This window comes from Idiotropiscis lumnitzeri, chromosome 7 (genome assembly GCF_059441095.1).
Source record: "Idiotropiscis lumnitzeri isolate Australia: NSW breed Sydney's pygmy pipehorse chromosome 7, RoL_Ilum_1.0, whole genome shotgun sequence".
NCBI classification, from domain to species: domain Eukaryota; kingdom Metazoa; phylum Chordata; class Actinopteri; order Syngnathiformes; family Syngnathidae; genus Idiotropiscis; species Idiotropiscis lumnitzeri.
In genome coordinates this window covers 14668158-14689952 of record NC_142397.1, presented here as the reverse complement: position 1 = coordinate 14689952, position 21795 = coordinate 14668158, and the positions used below count along the sequence as shown (strand labels likewise).

Below are 21795 nucleotides of genomic sequence, written 5' to 3'. Positions count from 1 at the left end.
GGAATAACAGGATGTTACGAAACACTTCCTATGTGGTGGCAGCCTTGGATGCCTCAACGACAGCCAGAGTGATGTCGCAGCTGGGTGCTCCACCAGCTATCGGTACGTTCGATGCACTCGAATCATTCCTTTTGAGGCTCTTTGAATTGTCTGAACTGAAGCCAGCTGTCTTTCAAAAGCCTCGGTGACGACAAACATCTGAATTGGTGGAAAAGATGCTGGCTGTGCTGGTGTCGACTGATTCCTCGTTACTGTTCACCCACATTTTCCTGCGGCAGATTTCAGTGCCTGTGTGCACGGCACTAGCCATTACCCCCACCCTTGCTTATTAAGCGCTATAGGTACTGGCTGAGCTTTCAACTCTACCAAGCCTACGTTGGAGAACACAGCTGAGCTGGAGCACCCGTCTCCCACTGCCCTGTTAACCCTCACATCAGACCTTGCAATAGGAGCAGTGTGTGAGCAGTGGGCGGGGCCTGGCAACCACTGGTTTTCTTCAGCAGGCAGCTCCATGAAAATGAGAGGCAATACAATACCTAAGGCCTTCTACATCACCAACGGATACTCTCGATAACTCTAGGAGGACCGTCAGTTCACTGTTTTCGTGGGCCACGAGCCGCTGAACATTTGGACGAAGCACTGAAAAAAACTTTTGTGCGTGACTAGACCATTTGATTTCTTTATCCACATAACTTTCGAAATACACCCACAAGCGCAATACTCATTAGTTGCCAAGCTTAGAGCCACACAACACAGACAGACACCCTAATCTAAACACCATACCAGCTGCTGAGTGATGATAACCAAGCTTCATAATTCTGTTTATGTGATTCAATTAAACAAAACTAAATCAGCCCCAGGACATTAATGTGATCGCTTGCAAGCTGAATGTAGGTTAGTGTTACATATCAATAGCTTGTGAGAGCAGGGATCCAATTAGAGGAGAGCACGACGAGGAAATGGGTTGTTTGCGTGTGTAAACTCAGACGCACTCTAAAATCTGTTCCTTCTGAAAGAAAATGAATGGAATAAAATCCACACAGGCACACACATACAGGCAGGAAAGATGGGGCGGGAATTCAAGAATCTTAGTCAACATCCCCAGAGAGAGAATGAGAGAAACACAGCAATTTTATCTGGGCGTGTCTACAATCACACAGCTCCATCTGGCTGCTTGGACAGGAGAAGGGAAAAAGTCCGAGATGTGAGTAAATAATGAGAAAGAAGAAAGAAAAATACTACGAAAAAAAGATGAAAGCCTCAGCTTCAGACTCATTAATCACTACACACTACTTGTTGGACGTGAACGTCATGCCCACAGACCCACAATGTCAACCCGCACACAGTCGGATCCTTTTTGCACAATGCATCATATACAGACACCCGCACTTCTATATGAGTCCAAGTATTAATTCCAGATGAGGAAAACTATTTTCCAACATTACCTCACCTGGGTTGGTTTACAGAGTGAGACAGAATGAGGAAGAGAACTGACAGAAAAAAAGGGGTTGAACCCAAAAACTGAGGGGCGGAACAAACAAAATACCAAAGAAGGGGGAAATCCATGAGGACAGAAGGTAAAGGCTAACTTCAGGTTACAAACAAAAACACCACAAGAAGCAAAAGGGAATATTTGGAATAAAAGAAGAAATGCTGCTGTTGAAAAGGGAATGGTTGATGGGTAAACTACGTGATAGGATGCAACTTATTTTTCTTCCTTTGAAGTCTCACTAACCCACCAAAATGCTATAATACCAGTGAAGCACTTAAAGGAAATTTATAATACAATCCCTGTCAGAAATTATGTCAGAATTACCAGTCTCAGAGGATGTTCATTAAGTTTAAATTTAAAGTTGTTTAATTTTGTAGCAGCACATCACAGACATGACACATAACTAAATGGCAACTGTGTGGCTTCAAGAAAAACTTTATGAAGTCAAGAAAAACACATTTAGTCAGTAACATTTTTAGACCAAGCTCGGCAAAGAGTTATGGAATCATTCAAGTATGAAGAGAAGAAATTACGGAATATGGAAAAAAACAAAGAAAAGAACAGTTTTCTACTTAGTTGCTCCACTGCTGATGAATGATAACCAGAACTCTTCATTGATCTGGCTTCATCTTTCTCTGATTACTTTTGACAGATCAGCTTTACAAGTTGGAGCCGTGTCATGGACCATTTTCTTCAACTTCCACAAAAGCTTTTCAATTGGATTGAGATCCAGACTATTTTTCTCAGTTTGTGCTACATGACTAGATACTTTATCATATTGAGAAAACAATTTCATCATCCCCAAATGTCCTTACAATTGTTGTGATGAATTTAAACTTGTGCATTTATTGAAGAAGTCATGACAGCCTTCTCAACAGTGACTTGACATGACTCGCAGCCTCATATCATCAATGACTGTGGAACGATGAATGTATTCTTCATACAGCTGATAGGAATGACACGCCTGGCACAACCGACTTGAATAACAAGCATCTTTTGCAACATTGAATGATGATTTTCATTCTTTAAAAAGTTTGACAAGCCTCTGCTTTTTATGTTGGAGCCATGTTTCATGTTAGTCCATTTGGTGCAACAGCTCTCCAAAGTGTGAGCTCGACTGTTTAATGACAGACATTGAGCAGATCCAATTTGATGCAGGTGTCAGTTGTAAAAAGGGAAATTTACAGGGTGATTCGATAACTGTTTTCATCAAAATTGAGTGATTCTATATTTTTCCCCTCTGCTTGGTTTCAACAAGTAACTGTGACTATGACATTTGATTATGTAAATATCTTCCTTCCTTAAAGTATTGAAATTATTTAGGGTTTTGTGTCTATGATATGCTTTTAATTGAATGAACATTGTCTGAGACTCATGCACTTAAACTCACCCTGGACAAAATTAGATAACCCAACATAATCTAATGAGATCCAGCCTTAGGGTTCAAATAAAACCATCTGCCTTAACTATCATAGGCTTCTGCCATGGCCCAATAATGTAAAACAGCTTTCTTGTTTGATCATTTCATGTGATGTGTGTGTTCCACTCCCATCCTTTAGAGGGCAGTAAGTAATGCCCATTACAAATTTGGCAGTAAATGTTAAACACAGCAAGTGTTTTTCCATGCTGCAGACTCATAGTGCATTGGTGGTCAAATCAAAAAGCATAAAGAAGACAACATACTGTAAAGAACCCGCAGTAATTTCCAATGCAGTGCGACACAACAACTACTTATTTAATTGTCCTGTGTGCCTAATGTTGTGGCTGGCACAACTTGGGCTGGCTAGCAATATGCCTGAAAGATAAATGTACAGAATTTGTCACATGACCAATGTACAGAATGTGTCCTCTAAAATAAACCCATTCCTGATGAGCAATGGACACGATATCAGAAGACCAAGGTAAAAAAGGCATGGCTGATGGATGAGCTGCCCGTAGCAGGACTTGATACCAACAGGATGTGGCTCATTACCCCGAATCAAGTGGGTCATTGCCCCAGTTGTCCACAATGCAAGAAGAATGCAATAGAAAAAAAAAATGAAATTTCATTATTCACAACACAATTGGGATATTCCTTCTACCACTTTACTAAACCTGTTCAGTAGTGTATTGCTAAGAAACAAGAATTGTATTGCTAAGAAACCAACTAACAAACAGACCTGAAAACTTAAACTTTCACGCTTGGTGGAGGTAATAAGCCTTTAGTTAGAGTCACCTTTTCAGAGAGCTGATGATTGAATTGAAATTTTTAATTACGGTGAAAGATGTTTCGAATGTAAATTTGATATCAATAAACAATGATGCATTAGAGTATACTAACAATAAATCTAGGCCATAATATCATTTGGGAATAGTAAAGAGAGAAGGACTTCAACAGTCTTTACAAAGTTTTAAACAAAAGATGCACTGTAACATAAGAGGTGTCTGTCTCAGTTGAAGTAGCTCAGCACACGCACACGCACATACTGTCCTATGTTAGAACTTTCCTTGTTTGACTGTGACATTCTTTTCAAACTGTCATACAGTGCATATAGGACCCATCATTAAGGACTGATTAATGCATGACGACAGAAAGTTTACTAAATGGTGGAGAGGACAGAAAGCTAAGGAAAGGGTCGTGAAGCAGGCAGAAACTGAATAACTGAATGAAAGAGAGGCACAATGATCTCCATTGACAGAAGGGCCAATCGTCCGCAGTACACACAGAAGTACACACACAAAATACAAAATATGCCCATACACATCAGCATGCATGTTGACCCATCGCAGCCCACTCCAATAAGCCAAGTATGCACAAAGGCTACAATGTGAAAATACGTTTAATGATCCAAGTTGTCGTCAATCAAACACAAGATGAAATATTGCCAGGGATCCAAAGTCCATTGACACAGATTCCTGAGCAAACCTGTGCTACCAGCGCTCAATAAAACACGGAGACACTCTTTAAAAGTCCACAACATAAACAAGCAGTATTTCCCTTACTCAACATCACATCAGCAATAAGCATAACCTTACCTGTTGGCTTTCTCGCAGTGTGTCCTGTTTAAGGTGCTAAATAAAGACCACAATGCCAGAAAAGGGAGGTACAGGACTTTGCATTACTTAAGTTTGAGACTAACTTGAAGGAACATTTGCAAGCAGTCAAATGAACCGGGAGGTAAGAGAGAAACTTTCTTTGGCTGTGACTACAGATCAGCAATGAAGAGCACAGGGGGAGGAGGAGAAGAGAAGTGGAGGCGGGGTTACAGCACATTCCAGCAAGAGCAGTGAGTAGTGATGTCACATTCGAGAAACGGAGAAAAACAAGGAGAAAGGAAGCTGAGATGTGGGAGTAAAAAAGGCAGAGCCAGATGAAATGGGCTTTGAGTTTTCCTTTTAAGTTTTCTAAAGAGCTGCAGATGTTTTGCTTGACCCCTCACACAGTGCCTTAGAGCACCAACGGTCACAGAGACGATTCCTCACAGAGAGGGGCTCTGGATTCTATTAGGTGCAGCCATGTAACAAAAACAGAGAATTCAAGCTCTCAAATGACAGTGAGCAAGACAAACCGTGTGAAAGTAGAAACGGGAAAAAATGATTAAGCAAGAAGACCGAAACAAAGAAAAAATGTAAATAACAGTTTTGTTACACTTTTAATCTGAATATCCCAAACATGTGACACACGCCCACGCATGTACACACATTTGCGCTTGATAGCGGTTGAAAAAAAAAAAAAAAGTACCCAAAGTCAGGCGGTAAGTGTGAGTCAGTCACAAATTCACTGAGAGCGACCGACATAGTTTGTGGTTAAGTAGGTTAAGCCAATGACTGACCCAGCTGGGTCGCAAATACTGACACATTCATCACACTAATATAAGCAAAACAACAACTTCTTGCAAAACCTTCAAGGACTTTTTTTTTTAAAACACTGCCCAAACTGCTTTAGATGGTAAAAATGTGACAATTACTTGATGACAAGAATGTCCACACAACCAATAACTAACTTTACGTCACCTCAGAACCTAAATCTGCTCTAGCATCATCAAGTCTGTTCAATCCTAATACAATGTACTAAAATGTATTCAAAATATTGCAATTGGCAAGGGCTCTCTAAATTTTGGCCATAATGCAGTTGTTTTTCAAAATCAAGTCATCTGCATTTCAGTCCTGCAAAGAATTTAACAGAGGTCACTGAAAAGAAGCTTGAAAATGATCCATCAAACTTTTTTGTTACCGACAGAAGAAATAATGTCAGTGTCAGTTGAGTAGTGATGTAAAGATTCACGCAAGCCCAATTTGATTTTCTTTCTTTATTTATTTAGTTATTTATTTATAAATCGCTGCCTTGCTTGTCTCTGTGCGCTTGTCTGGTGCTGCAACCATCCAAAAACGCAACGCTTTGATGTATGGCGCAAGCATGTAAATGTTTAGTGCATTTTAAATGGTACCAAAAACTGCACGATATGATGAGTTGCACTAATACTATGAAACTACCTAGAAATGCAAAAGGAAACACTTTAACATATTTCACTTTTATTGGGCAGCAATCGATCTTTTCAATGTAGAAGGGACTGAAATCATTTGACTACAATTAGAGCCATGAAAATCAATTACCCACAACGCTTCTGTTTTACATCACGGGTGACCCTGATTACGCGCATGTGCGTTGCAGATAGGCATAAAGCCAGCGGAAGACAAAACATGTTTTGGAGGAAAACACAGCGCAAAATAAATATGTAATTTAACGACATATTGTCGATTAAAGTCAATTGTTGACGATTTTCATCAACAACGTCGTCGTGATTAGTGCACCAATCTTGGAAGCCCCAATGTCAGGTAAAGTAATTTAAGAAATGTGCGTATTCAGTTTGTTTAGAGCAGAAACATGAGAGAGCGGCCTTGGTTAACATGGCGTTGCAAATGGATCATTTTATTTTATTATTGCATATTTTAAATTGATTTTCGATGATTCTTTACATTCCCAGAGATGTGTGTTTTTGCATTTGACTTAAGTTGTTGTGACTACAGTATTCTTGGAATTTTCACCCGTACTCTGTGGTGTTAGTTCAGTGTTCATGAATTGAAATAATTCAGTCTCAAATGTGACCCTCCTGGACAAACATGGTACAGGCGACATTGAATTCTGTGGCAGAAAGGGTGGTGGCCCTTACATAAATATGGGTGTAATGTTGATGAAGTCAACAGTGGTCAACATCTAAATCCTCCTAGTGTATTAATGCCTGGCTGACTAGCTGTCTGAGTCCCCAATATTGCTTCACTACGTTAGAAGCAGGTGTGCTCAAGCAATGCCCATGTTCATCTAAAGGAACAAAAGTTAGCGAATTAAAGAGGAAACAGCAACTTACGTTATTCAGCTCTCTCTGGTTTCCGTATAGAGGGTGGTACTTCCTATATTTGCCATGGCGGTACTTGTTAGTGATGAAATGCCGCCGGTCATCACTGCAACTTGAGGGTGACAGCGCCTCACTCGGTGGGATGTTTGCTGCCCAGAAACTGTTAACACGATTATTGCCAAGCAAGAGGAACACCTGCACAGGTATGGACAGATACAATACGTTACAAAAAACTGTGGTTAGGGTAAAGAATGGATACATATGGCCTTCTGGGTAATTTATTAGTAGTTCATCTAGAACAGATGATATTAATGTATTGAGACAGCTAGGATTACACTTAAAGATAAATATATGCTATAATTAAAAAAAATTAGTGGCACATTCGTGATTTGGTTTTTTTCCCCTCCAAAATTAAGTATTTAATTGATCATCTTCCAGGAGCAGTGATTCCAAAAATTTGGGAAACCTTTAGTTAAGATTTTCAAGTGTGTTTTCAGGAATTGTTGACCATTCGTCCAGAAGAACATTAATGAGGTCCACGCTGAAAGAATTATTAAGACTGTCTCACAACCAAAGGGCCGTCAGCATCTTCCACACCTCAGCCAAGAATACCTTTATAGATCTCGATTTGGCCACTGACGCACAGTCATGAAATATGCAACATGTCTTGATAAAATGACTGATTTTGTTTCAGGAAAAACTAAGTGCTGATGCCCTAGTCCTAATTTATGACTAAAGGTTGCACGACGACTTTTCTTCATGTAGTATATGTTTCTCACACTTGTAAAAGTAAGTAAGGTTTTAGCCTTTGTTCATACTAAATGATTGCATGAATCAAATGTAAATCACTGATTTGCCCAAAATTTTCTCAACCAAATACCCATAAGTGCATTCACACACTGAAATAAGAGGAATAAAAATCATGAGTGTATACCTGTATAAGATCCTCGGTCCAAACCTTCCTGTCCATTTTCAGACTCCGGACCTTTGAGATGTTGGGGCCCAATCCTCTGTGTTCTCCTGAAACATGTGTGCACATCAAACACACACATACTGACTTTGAAGGAAACCCATGTGTGCTCTGTTAACACACTGGGAGGAAATACTTAGGTTGGCTACAACTCTTAGATCAAGAGGAAAGAGTTTTTTCACACCTTCCTCACATTTGTCTTAGATTTGCTTTTCACGTCAAAAAGTCATACATTCCTGGCATACTCAAAACACATTTGGGAAAATATTCAAACCATCTGTACAGCACACTTCTCTATAATGATATAAAGATGTTATTATCTAATCACAAAACGCAAACCTGCACATCGCTTGCAGATCACAACACACAAGTTGATGGCCGCCCAATCCGGTTTAGGAGCGCCGCAATCGGCACAGGAACTGTTGCTTGGCTCCGCCCATATTTGATCAGCAACCTCGCTATTGGACAAGGCCTCACCTATGGCATCCCTCATTGCGTCCACCCACTGATCTTTCAGTTGCTCCGACTCTGCTATGAAACTGCGGACAGAGACAATCAAACTTCGAAGAGTTACCGCCGCCATTACATCGTCAGTTGCAACTATTAAGTCATGCGACTAAAGAACGCAAGTGTCGTCTTTGCTAAGTGAATGCCTTCTCACCTCGAAGGACTGACTCTCATTCTGCTTGTCTCGCTAAATATATTGGAGTTGAAAACTGTGATCCAATACACGTCTAGACGGACACAAATAGATTCAGTACTTCTTCTTTTCAATGTAACACTATGATGCATTTTTTTTGTGTTTAAAATATTTGGATGAACAAATGATTCCAATAAATGAACAATCACAAGATTGGAAAAATGTCTGTTTAGAGACTATCAAAGGAGAAAACAAAAACTCTCCAAGGGACTGAGTTTTGGACAAACTAATCCAACCAAACTTCTTAAAATCAGTGATTTAAAACTCAACAGTCAACCAAAAATATAATGTGCATGAGCAGGCAGAGTTTCCACACGTCCAGCTGAGCACAGCAGGCAGTGATGTGTCAGCCTGGATATGTGATGCACACGCGCACGAGCACGCGCACACACACGCACACGCACGCGCACGCACACACACACGATCTCCTTCCTCACAAATAAACCATAAAAATGCAGTTGAGGGAACATGGTGGTGGGAATTCTCAAGATCTGCTCCGTGCACCAACAAATGTGACTAACTATCGAAAATAATCCACTGTCAAGAAAAGTATAGTTTGGAGAGAGGGGGTGCAGGTTTTTGTTGTTGAGTGCACCTACAATACCTGAAAATGCGATAAGGTGTAGTGAGATCAAAGCTGCGGCGATCTGTGACTTTAACATTTCCTACATTCATCTCAATTGAGGTGATGCCTACTCCAATACGGTAATCCTAGAGAGAAGAAATACCAGTTGTTGCAAATCAATTGTCACTGTCGAGACACCCATCACAACATACATCAAGAAAAAGTTGCAATAAAGTTGAATAAGTAATTTACATCCTAAAACATCTATTTATCTGACAAAGATAAAAAACACATTAGAAACACGCACCTCCATGTTTTTATAGAGGAAGACCTTATCTGAAGCCACAACTGTATAAAGTTTGGAGCGTAGACCTTTGAGCTCCAAATAGCCTTTAAACGCTGAAGTCGAAGGCGAACCAGAGTTCAATGTACTGCGTCTCTGGCGCCACCTAGTGCAGTCCTGCAGCACAGTCACCCATTCATTTCTCTCAGCTGGATACACAAGCAGTGGGGGAAAAAAGAAAAAGGCATGCACACAAACAATAAAGTGAGTCATAATTGCACCAGGCACTAGTTTAGGAAAACCACACAGGCCAATGACCAGACGCACCGTCACTTTCAGCCTTGAAGATAAATGTGCGATTATTTGTGATGACTTCAAACTTGAGCTCGCCCACACTTAGCACATTGGATATTGATGAGGTTGAGATGATTCCCTTGGAATACACTTGCTGCAACAGACACCCACAACAATTTAAACAAGCTGAAGCATATCAAAACAAGCAGAATGGAGATATGGCAGAGTCAAAGTGCATCAGTGTCAAGGTGGATGATTTTTTGGGGGGATGTTACCTTGTCGTTGTCAAAATATCTCAGGTAGTCAACGTCTAGCTTTACCCATCGCCTCTGATAATAAAGGGCCCTGTGTAGAAGCGCACACATAGAAGCCAACACTCAAAGTGCAGCACTAAAACAAAAAGAACAATGATGTGCAATCAAACTGAAATATGTACTTTGGAAATATGCAGTCACAATTTTCTTCAAATCATGCTTCAATGCAATAGTCACAATGTACAGAAACATTTTAAACATGATATTATACAATCAAAACCTTAGCAACGCTGAATTGCTGAAAATACGATGCTTTGTGGTGCAAAGCAGTGAAGATGCAAATAACATTGGATAAATATTTAATATGATTTGGACCGTATATGCTCCTCGTTATGGCTGACATCAGCGATAAACGATTCATTTGCAGTCGCCAAGTGTGCGCTTGTAATACTAATTAGCTGGTTGGTCTCCACCCTAAGACTTGTCCCTAGCGTTTGCAAGCAGTTGGGAAGGCAGGATGGGTGACTGAGTGACGCGGAAATGACGCTTTTTACCCAGCTGATTGGTTAGCGTGACTTCCACGTCTATGCCAGTCACTTCTGATCGCTGAACTTGAAGGATAAGTGCGCTTTTTAAAAATGCACCTTTGACAATAACAAAATCACGTCTCAGATCACAATTTCGATCCTAAACCGCTAAACTGTTCAGCCTTAACAGACACAGTCCAAAATTTTGAGAAAGCAAATGTAAGACCACATTTTCACAACTTAAATGTGTAACAGTCAAGTGTCCTAATATTGTGTCCATGCAGCGCTGTTTACACAAGCTTACAATGCAATGCTCCATGTTTAGAGTATCCACATTGTGAAGAGGGCACTAGTAAAATCTCCAAGTGCAGAACCGACAAAAAATAAACCCAAAACAGACAAGTGTCTACTTTAACCAATCACAAGGCACTGCTGACTACACCTCTCCTTGGTTAGAAATGTGTTTCTTGAATGTTTAATGACGATTCAATGTTGTACTCATCACCAAAGTTGCGCAATCATTTTAGAAAAAATGTGAATACTGTAGTTGTTGTATGTAGAGTACATGTCTTACCCCTGAGGTGGATTCTTGTCGAGCCATCCCATCTTGATGACAGCAGCAAGCTGGGAGCTGTCTTCTTTAGGAGCTGATGCCAGTCTGCCAGTGTTGGGCAGAAAGAAGCTGCCTTGCAGGGTGCTAATGCCTGGTTCCTCCCAATCGCTAGGACTGCAGATGAAGAGAAATGAGCACCAGCAACACAACACTAACCTAATCAAAAAATGACAGCTAAGGATTATCCCCATACTAAAACCTGGATCACCCTTTATTGTCACAGAAGAGAAACTACAAGTTTTTCCAGTCAGTTTGAGCCAACATTCCGTACGTTGTAATGAAATTCACTTTCACCTTATCCACCGTTTACTGACACAAACACAATCATGAAAACAAATCCAACAGAAACATTTAGGCAGGCAAATGAATGTGATTGCATTTCTAAAAACACCACCTCACATCTGGAGCAGCACGTACTCAATTACTGACACCAGTCATTTCAAGTCTGTCTGTGTTTGTGACAAGTCAAGAGCTTGTTTTTTTTGGGTATGTGTTAATGTTGTTGTCAAGTATGACTTACTCTTCCTCATCCAACAGCTCGTCATCACTGCACAAAGAACTGTACCGCCCCTTTGCTCTCAGAGGCACTTGCAGGGACATTTCCTAAAGGACGGGAATGTTGTCATTCATGAAGGTTGTATGGAATTACTACAAAGACTGTTAAAACCTCGTACCCTGTCTAAAAAGCTCACTGGATGAACACTGGCATAAGACGCGTCTGTTTCTTCATAGTCATCTGAATCAGTATCTGGTGGGCGCAATGCTGAAATAAGTCAATTAGAATATAAGCAAACGGGGAAACACCAGAAATACATACAGAAACACATTTACTGAATTGGAAAAGGATTTTAAATAGCAGCAGTGTTGGTAGCATTAACGTAGTGCAGTCCTCAGAATAGATTTTTTTGACAACTCATGCAGCCATTCATCATGTTCTGAACTTGGAATAAATATTGACTGTAAAGTCAGCACGTGAGATAAAGATAAACATTCATAGTACTCTACTTACTTGGCTGAGGAGGAAGCTGGGGGACTCCTTTCAAAGGCGGTTGAATGACTTCTTGAGTTTGAGAAGTCATGATGCAAAGTGGAACCTTTGGAGTTTGGTCTTGAAGGACCTCATCAGTCTTGCTAGGAGGATGGCTGGAGGGCAAATGAGGACAGGAGTGGTCACTACAGGTTTGGGGAGCAGATGAGTCCTCAAGGATCGCAGTGTCAGGAGGTCGGGTGAAAATCCCCCACAGATGGCTGAGTCTATGCATCCTTCGTTAGAATGAATCCTAACAAAATGTTCCGTCTCCGCTCATTCCATTAGAGAAACAGGAAAAAAATTGGGCATTGTTTACAGGCGCTACAAAAACAAAACTCTTCTGAGAAATGCTGGTCAGACAAATTTCTTACACACTTGACAGCCGCTCTCGAGTTTGTGTACGACGTCGTTAAAAAATGACGAGCCCCTCCACAAGTCACTCCGCTCTTCCTATCGGTCACATTTTCTCTCTCTACTTCTCATTTTGGCAACAAGTTTGAACATGTGTGCTCCCGTGAGATGCTATGTGGAAACCACATACCATGGAATCCAAAGCATTGCATCGCAAATACCTCAGTGCTAAATAAATAAAAAAATTAATAAATAAATAAATGTGATTTGTTTGACAGGAGTGAGCTATATTATTCATCCTCACCTTAATTGGTTGTAAATCATCACAATCACCCTACTATGCAATATTACATATTAAGGCAAACACTTCATTAAAATACTGTTGCTAGGTGACCACATACTTTTTTACTTTAACAGCCAAAGTGAATCTATATTGATTGGAATCGAACCGAAAGATTTAAGGCAAAGCTTCAGTTCTTATGACAACACAAGCGACCAAAACACATCTTCACTACATTCAACAAGTGCTTAGGCCGTTGTGTATGAGTGAATCAAAAGCATGACGTCAAACCTCATCGTGTCATCAGTGTATGAGTCCACAATATACCTCCCAAAAATAGGTCCACAATGACGGGAAACTGGCCTTTTGACACAGTTCCTCCTATTTTTGCTGAGGAAGAGCATCAAAAGGAAGGGGTCCATTTATTTTGCTACAGTTGGAGCTTTTTTTCTTTAAAACGCCAATTTAAGGAGGAGTAAATACACAATATGCATGAAATATTAACTCCCAAACAAATCTTTCATACGTGATGCGTCATTGAGTGCTCATTGCTTGTGTGGAATTCTGAGTACATCTTGACAAAACAGAAGAACCCAATTACTGAGCAACAAATTAAACTTTGCTATGACACACAGCAACCTAATGGTGTGTGGCTAACAACATCATGCAGCAACGTTTCTAGTTCCAATATATTCAGAAACCCTAATTATTGTAAAGATGTTTTCAAATATTAGCATGTTCCATTCATTTGTGCAGGCCCCAAGAGGAAAAAGAAACCTACATTCCTTTTGGTACATTAAAATTTTGCATAACACATCTCTGCTGGTTTTGTCCTGTTAGACAAACAGGATAACAGACCTGCTACCTTGCTTCTCCTACATGAAAATAGAGAAACAGCCGAGAAGAAAAGTCTGGTTTGTGATAAGAAGAGAAGTTGTGGAGGGAACAATGAAGAGACAAGTAGAATATAGACCAGGTTACCTGCTGTCATGGTAAAAAAGAAGTCCTCGTCTATGACGATACAATTATTTTTAAAAGATAAGCTTGTCAGGAATACACAAGACAGAATGAGAGAGAGGGGAGGAAATGACTAGTTAACCATAAAAAAAGGGGAGGTGGCAACAAAGCACACTGACAACGACACAAAACAGCATGTGAATGTGAGCTATCACAAGCAAAATTGTGAAGACTCAAAGAAGAAAATGAAAATGACTTCTCCACCCATTTCCCCACTCTCTCAATCTCTCTTCGCCACTCACAGGATGGTTTGGAGCACATAACTATTTTTGTTCTCTATTGTGACTTCCTCCCTCTCACTGCAGCTACTTCCTTTTTAAGAGACTAGAGTTCACAGACCATGTGTGCGACCCAATGGAATTACATAGTAACAGTACTAGTAACAGAAATGCATATAAATTTCAAACAAAGCATTGTTCAACAGAAAAACACATGATATTTTCTCAATTTGTGTGGACCAGAAGCGCATTATGTCATTGTGTCCAGTGGGTGGCAGTGTTGTCTTCTTAAACTAACTTTCAACTTTCATTTTTCAATCAGATGCATTTACAAACTCGAGGTTCAGGCACAGAAGAATGGATACACCAGATTTACCAAATAACAGCATTCACATATACACATATATAGAGTAGCAGTGTTAGCCTGTATAAAATGGCTGACAACAAACAAGAGCAACGCCATTGCTCTCTCATGGCCATTGCATGCATTGAAAACATTCTTCTAACATTCTTTTGCAAGCAAAATGTCACAGACTGTGTAGCTCTTACGCCTCTAAATGTAATGTGCACATATTTAACAAACACATTAGTTGCGAACTACATTGAATGTATGAAGCTGTCACATCTCACGCACCATCTTAGTTAACAAATTTTTTTTCCTCCAAAATATTTCTTTTTTGCCAAAATTCAATCATAAACTGATTTTGTGTGTGTGTGTTTGTTTGTGAGTGTTTATGTGTTTACTTGAAAGAAAATACTGTTTTTCTGAGTATTTGGGGGGGGGGCAATTGTTTTTTTTTAAAGTTTTTTTCCTGTTTTACAGAACATTTTTTTTCTGCCATTTAAAAAAAAGAAACGGAAAAAAATATTATTAAAATTATATTACTCAGGAAAACGTTTTTTTTTCAAAATGTGTTATATTCTGAAAAACTGAAAATGCATTTCAAAAAAACAGAAAAAAAATATTCTGGATAAACAGAAAAAAGTAATTCTGAAAAACAGAAAAAAAATTCTGAAAAACAGAAGAAAAATATTCAGAAAAGCAGAAAAAAACATGCCCAAAAAAATGACAAAAAAATCCTGAAAAACATGAAAAAATATTCCAAAAAACAAAGACCCCGCCCAAAAAATACAATTAGATACACAGAAGAACAGGATTTTTTTCCCCCAAGTGAATGCAATACGCTTCCATATGAGAGTGTTTAACCTTCAAACTGCGTACAATGTCAGAGTGGCTTTTTTTTTTTTTTTTCAATTCAACACAGTTGTAATTATTTTTACTTTTCGTGTACAGCAACAGTCTGCTTTTTTTTAGATTGGCTTTGTGTACATATTATGACACACTGGCATAGAAAGAAGTAAAAAATAAATAAATAAATAAATATGTGCTTGTTTCTTTTAATGAGGTCGACCCATCTTGGGGTAAAGTTCAGTTGAGTTTGGTAAATGAATCTTTTCTTCTTAAAAAAAATAAATAAATAAAAAGTAAATCAAATAAAGATGAAAAGGCTTGTTATTTGATGCGATTTTGATCTCTTCATTGCCTCAAGCATGTAGCATCATAATGCAAGCGAAACTTATGTAGGAGTGTCAATATTGTCCCCAATCCACTCCACACTTGAATGAGAGAACTTTCCACACAACACAGTTGACCAAAGTGTAGGTTAGAGCACATGCCACACAACTAAATATGACACAGGCATGTGAATTAAAAGGTACTTAACAAAACAAATAACAACAGTTTAAAAACACAAAACAATAAAAGTTGAAGAGAGGACTTAAAAAACTGGCTTAAATATAGCTTTTCTCTTGGAATTTGTCCTGTTCCCACTTCCTCTTTTTGAATGTCTCCAAACATTGTTTTGTTCTAATTTTTGCTAGTTTGTGTGCTCACTACTTTTCCTGTATCGCGCAACCGAGATGAGCGTTTGGAAAGAGGCACACGAGGCTGCGTCTGATTTTCAAAATGAAATTTCTTTGAAACATCAATAAAATATTTTATGTTCAGTACTTCAGTGAGGCCCAATATAATGTTAAAGTTTTGGTCATTATGTTCAGCCAAGTATTTTTGAGATGGTCCTTGGTGTAAAACGTTGAGTCGAGGAATGCTAATAAGAAGGAGCAAACTTACCTTTCAATTCTAAAAGAAAGTACAGGATGCCTGCTTGGAATTTTCGGGGGCCCTCTTGGTGCGGCTGACCCAACTTTTGGAGGAAGAGGCGGAGCATTTCGCTCTTCCCTAGGGTAGAAATCAAGGGCCACGGGAGATATAGATGGCATTTTATCGCTTCTTGAATCTTGAGCCGGCAGGTGAACGGAAAATGTCTGAGGCTGACTTTGAGAGGTGGGGGCCCATGGTGAGGGAGCAATTTCGGGTGTTAAGTTCTGGGTTGAGGTGTAGGACGAAGATCGAACCTGTGCGGCTGCCGCTTTGATGAGTGACTTGGTGTGTTGAGGTGTGGTGGGGCTTTGTGCCGGGGGTGAGGGTGTCAAGGACATTGAGAAACGTTGCGGCGGACAGTTCAAGGTGCTCCGTGGCGGCACTGGTGGCAAACAGGTGTCACAAGATGGAAACAGAGAGCTGGCTTGAGAGTCCAATAGGACCGGAGCACTGGAGCGGAACCTTGTCCTCTCTTTCGGGACTGGCCTCTTTTTCTCTGCATCGTCGTTCTCTTCATCATGTTGAAGAGGTACCGTCCTCTCTGTCCCACTAGTTTCCTCTTTCATCCTAGATGCTTGTCTGTCCCTCGAGACTGGATTCTCTCGTTCTCTGGGTGCAGGTTCAGGGGTATGCGCATTTTCTTTCTCAGGTTCGTCCAAACATTTTTCCTGCATTGCAGATATTGCTTCCCCACTTAACGGTCCATTCTCCTCCTTAAATTGCTCTGGCTCTGCTCTCGCAGGCTGTACAAAGATTGACTGTGCATCAAGTTGCAGAGAGCTGACATCTCGGGTTTTGTTCAGACTGGCCAGGATGCGTCGACGGTGGCCCGGAAGTGATATTCCCATCAGCTCCAACTGATCTGGGGTGAGGTTGTGACATTCTGCGAAGGTCGACAGGCCTGCAGTGTGAAATGCTTTGGAATACTGCTCGAGACGAAGCCCACTTAACCAGTCCCATACGGTGACTTCAGAATCGGCGTGAGACATGGCAAATCAGTTTTTCACACCTCAGATCACGGTCCATGTAATCTGTGGAAGAAAGATCAATTTAATGTTAGTACGATTTGTGGCCCCATTTTAAAGCAATCAAGTATAACACATTCTGATCATCCGATGACTCGCTAAAGGATATGATTCACGTTATTGCCATGACGACTATGATCATCTGCTTTAAATGAAGTCACCACAATCAAGTAATAATTTAGAGAAAAAAAAAAACTTAAAATTATATTCCCCTGCCTCTTACATTTGACACAGCTGCTTCAATTAGCCAGTAGAGAAAAATCACACGAGGTGAGCACCATAGAAAATGGATGAATAAATATCCTGTTGTTCTAAAATGAAAGCTGATAAAAGGGAGTTGTAATGGTGGAAATGGTACAATAATCTTCACTTCTTTGTTCAGCCTATGAAAGAAAAGCTGTTCAATGTGAAGAAGAAGTTATGGAAGAACAGGGAAGTGTTAATACCTAGTTGTCAACAGATAATTTTTTACTAGTTTTGCAATTATCAGCATCTTAGCATCGTTTTCATGTTTGTCTGCCGGATAGTATATTAACAATTTTGTATATTATATAGAGTATATTTTATATTAGTTGATTTTTTGTCGTTTCTTCAGACAAACAGAGGTTCATTTTCATTTGTCTGAAGAAATATATATATATATATATATATATATATATATATATATATATATATATATATAAATTTAAATAATGATGGCTTCTGACTAAATCATTTGAGGATTGTTATTCATTATGCAGCCTGCAAAGACACACAATCACTCAACACAGCAGATCTCTTTGAGAGGAAGTGCAGATTACACCACAAACATTGGCACACACAACTTGCCCAGGTCACCACAATCAAACTGTACCTATATCGTAATAGATTCCCCCTCCTCAAATCAGTTTTCGAATAGAATTTGATCGTGAAGGCACCAATGTTTTAGATATTCACGATATTTTAACAACCAAACCAGGTGATTTGGGGTTGCCACAACAACAACAGTGACACTATTCACTTGATTACAAGCTAGTGTATCACTGAAATAACGTCAACGGGAAAATGATGACATACAGCACATGATGGCAGTAATGAAGTGTGAGATCAAGAGGCAAGTAAAGAGTATCACTGCAATAGGAGAATTGCTACAAAATAGTGAGCTAATGTTGAAACAAGTGCAATTTCCTGCCAGACTTCGGGTCAACTGGAGTAGGACTGCCTTCTGAATCAAAAGCACTTCATGGTAAGTTACACTATAACATGATTTACAGCGTGTTACTCATTAAATAAGACCACATGTGCGCATCCTGACAAAATTAAATCCGACACAGCCAAAAACATCTGTCGGGGGTTAATGTTTGGTAAAACAGGCTTGAGGCCTCCGTGAATATAACGGCACAATGATCTGAGTGAAGCCTGCCCTTTACATGAAGCCTGATTGTATTTTTTTTTTGTTGGCCACTGAAGTCCATCTCAATTTGAGCCCGACTCCAGCTTCACTACAGATCCAAGTTAGCAAGGGCCCGATTATCAGATATCTAAAAAAATTATCCAAACTGGAGTTAAAAGTGACTTTTGGACAACAGTCCGGGCCAGCAACTGTAAATGTCAAATGTTTTCAATATTTACGCTCGTAATCCTCATGCGTGTGATCACCTCGGATAGCGTGAAGAAGGAGCAATCTGCAAACTTCGCACAGGAATGTATGAGCTATGTTCTGAACCAAATGACTGTGACGCACAGTTGCAAACAACTATCATCAGGCTACAAATGCCCATCCCTTTTATGGAACATAAACAAGTTGGCATTACACTTGTGATACAGTATGTCTGCTACCTAAAATAATAAGATACTTTTGGTGACACCTTCCTATTTCTGTACTCAGCCACCATGAAGCTGTGAATCAGACTTCAAACTGACACAGATCTTGACTGGGCGAACAACCAGTTCTCAAAAAAAAAAAAAATGTCAACACACTTCTTTAAAATGCTGAGGTCAACATTGGGGTTTGCCAATTGAGCAACTGCAGACATCCTTTTTTCCATTATCTTTTACCTCACCATGTTTACGAATCTGCAGTTGTTTCCTCCAGAAGTGTCTTACTTTCTGTATGTTTCAATTAATTTCGGTCCCCACTCTCTCCTATTGTCTTCATATTCACCTCCCACTGCATCCCTCCCGGACACAAAGCAACCAATAACAGGGTCTCTGTGCAACCTTCACAATGGAGCAGTCTGTTGCTTGGGCAAGTGCCTGCAGACACGCACACACACATGGTGAGGGAACACTGTTAGCCCTTGGTCACACGTTCTAAAACAAGTAGTCACTTAATAAGGTGTGTGAATAGGTGATGGGGTGCCTCAGGCAGACACGGCTTCAGGCTTCATATCCCCTTTTTGATAAATAAGCTGAGCCAGAATGTACGCACGCAACAAGTCTTTCCTTTTAGACACACGTCATGCAAAATGACAAGGTTAAAAGTCACGGCCTACTGAAAAAAAAAGCTCTGTTTGAATGAGTGTAAAGCAACAAGCATGTAACACTCAGCAGCCACATTTTGTATGCCCGCACAATCCAATAAGATAATTATGTCACATATGTTAATATTCCATGAAGAAATTATGCCTTCACAAAGATTACAATGCTCAATTTGACTGACGACATTAAAGATATTGACAATATTTTCACAGTGGTTAAATTTGTGATTTTACATTAGATCGGCAAATCAGTGCAGCTTCTTTCATCTCAGGCAGCTCGCTAAAGTGACGCCCTTTCTTTCCCAGGAGCACTTAGAAACAGCAATCCGTTGTTTGTTACTTCTAGGCTAGATTACTGCAATGCATTTTATTTTGGAGTCCGCCAGTCTTCCCTCAAGCGCCTCCACTTGGTGCAAAATGCTGCTGCTCGTATTTTAGCTGGAGCTCGGAGGACGGATCATAAAACCCCAATCTTGGCCACTCTTCACTGGCTCCCAGTGCACGTTAGAGTTCCATTTAAGATACTTCTGCTCATCTTTAAATCATATATAATATATAATATAAACGGCTATGGTTCAATAGAAATGTTAGTGTCAAAAGTACTAATTGTATCGGTATCGCTCAGAACAAGACTTGAGTACCCATACTGGTATGGGTCTCAAAAAAGTGATCTCGAACATCCCTCACCAGAATTGTACTTTTAAAAAGGAGCCAAAAAGTGCAGCTATTTTCCAGACTTTATGTCTACATTTCATTAAAACCGTTTTTTTTTGTTTTTTTTTACATTTTTGGAAATTGATTCTATGCATATAAATGAGCTAAAATAATTCCCATGTACTATGAAAGCAGCGTTGCAATGTTTATAAAGGTACTCTATTCTCTTTCAAGCAGTTCTGCAATTGAGCCCTGCTGTGGTAAATTGCTGTAGTGGCCATAGTTGTTTTCATGTTAGACTGATGCTCAGGATGGCGTGTCACTGATGCGCAAATGAGAGCAGACCATCAGTTAATGAAATCAATGATTATTTAGATCTAGTATTCTGCCATCAGCACCATACAAATCTGCAACCCATCAGGCACAAACCAAAGTAAATGCGCTGGCATATAACATCCAAACTTAAATGCACAGAATTTTAACAGTATGACTACGACATTTATTACTCGTCATGAAATTCCAAGAATCTATCTACACAATGATATACCACCTAAGCAATCAAGAATATTAAATGAGTGTCATGCCAAGTGATAATACATTATCCTATTCTATCCTCTTTTTTTTATTCTGAGATACTACTATGAAGAGAACATGGATGTTCACAAATATATGATTGATTATAAAGCACAGACTTTTTTTTAACTATAAAGCAAATGGACAGACTGTAGCTATTTACACTCTTTTGTTTCCTGGTCAAGAAATAATACTTTACATTATTATGAAGTAGCACAATGGCCTCACAATGCAGAGGTGCGGGTTCGATTCCGGCTCCGGCCTTTCTGTGTGGAGTTTGCATGTTCTCCCCGTGCCTGCGTGGGTTTCCTCTGGGTACTCCAGTTTCCTCGCAAATTCCAAAGACATGCATGGTAGGTTGATTGAACACTCAAAATTGTCTCTCGGATGAGTGTGAGGGTGGATGGTTGTCTGTCTTTGTGTGCCCTGCGATTGGCTGGCAACCAGTTCAGGGTGTACCCCGCCTACTGCCCGAAGATACCTGGGATAGGCTCCAGCACGCCCGAGACCCCCGTGAGGAGAAGTAGATCAGATAATGGATGGATGGGTGGATGGATTATTATGAAAACTAAAAAGAAAAGGACATTTGCTCATTGTGCTCATTTTCACAGTCGGTTATTTGTCCCAAGCGATTCCTATCCTAGCTTTTTGATGCTCAGAATGGCCACACAAAATAAGAAAAAAAGAAAACTGACTGTAAATGATTAATCATCTCATCCCTTGCTGCTTGCTTTTAGCCCACTTTCAACAACATCTCAATGATGAGTCAGTGCTGCCGGTAAAAGAAACTCATCCCAACAATGTCCTCTAGTCCAGTGAGCGCGGCACTGCGTGTGCGAGAAAAAAGGCGCATGCTTCTTACTCCACAATGAATAAAATTTCACATAGATCCAAAGCAACAAGTCACTTTGCAACGTTTTTAAAATTTCCATAGATACATTAACAGCCAAAATTTGGGACAGTTTCTCATTCAAGTGCAGTGGAAAGTGTGTCCAA

The 21795-nt window shown here is 39.9% G+C and overlaps 1 protein-coding gene across 3 annotated transcripts in view; it reads right to left on the bottom strand.

The window, feature by feature from the left end:
* Positions 1–21795, bottom strand: part of arap1 (ArfGAP with RhoGAP domain, ankyrin repeat and PH domain 1) — a 42521-nt gene that overhangs the window by 18553 nt on the left and 2173 nt on the right. For 2 of the 3 annotated variants that reach the window (XM_088300558.1, XM_088300560.1), the window contains exons 1-12: positions 16059–17114; positions 12041–12174; positions 11706–11794; positions 11552–11634; positions 10993–11145; positions 9913–9982; positions 9671–9791; positions 9368–9552; positions 9100–9206; positions 8135–8334; positions 7760–7845; positions 6838–7020 (exon numbers count right to left, since the gene is read on the bottom strand). In XM_088300558.1, coding sequence (XP_088156684.1) covers positions 6838–7020; positions 7760–7845; positions 8135–8334; positions 9100–9206; positions 9368–9552; positions 9671–9791; positions 9913–9982; positions 10993–11145; positions 11552–11634; positions 11706–11794; positions 12041–12174; positions 16059–17077 — 2430 coding nt within the window. In that variant the 5' untranslated portion in view covers positions 17078–17114. Of the gene's footprint in view, positions 1–6837; positions 7021–7759; positions 7846–8134; positions 8335–9099; positions 9207–9367; positions 9553–9670; positions 9792–9912; positions 9983–10992; positions 11146–11551; positions 11635–11705; positions 11795–12040; positions 12175–16058; positions 17120–21795 lie in introns of those variants that run through there. The other variant, XM_088300559.1, reaches the window with a different exon arrangement.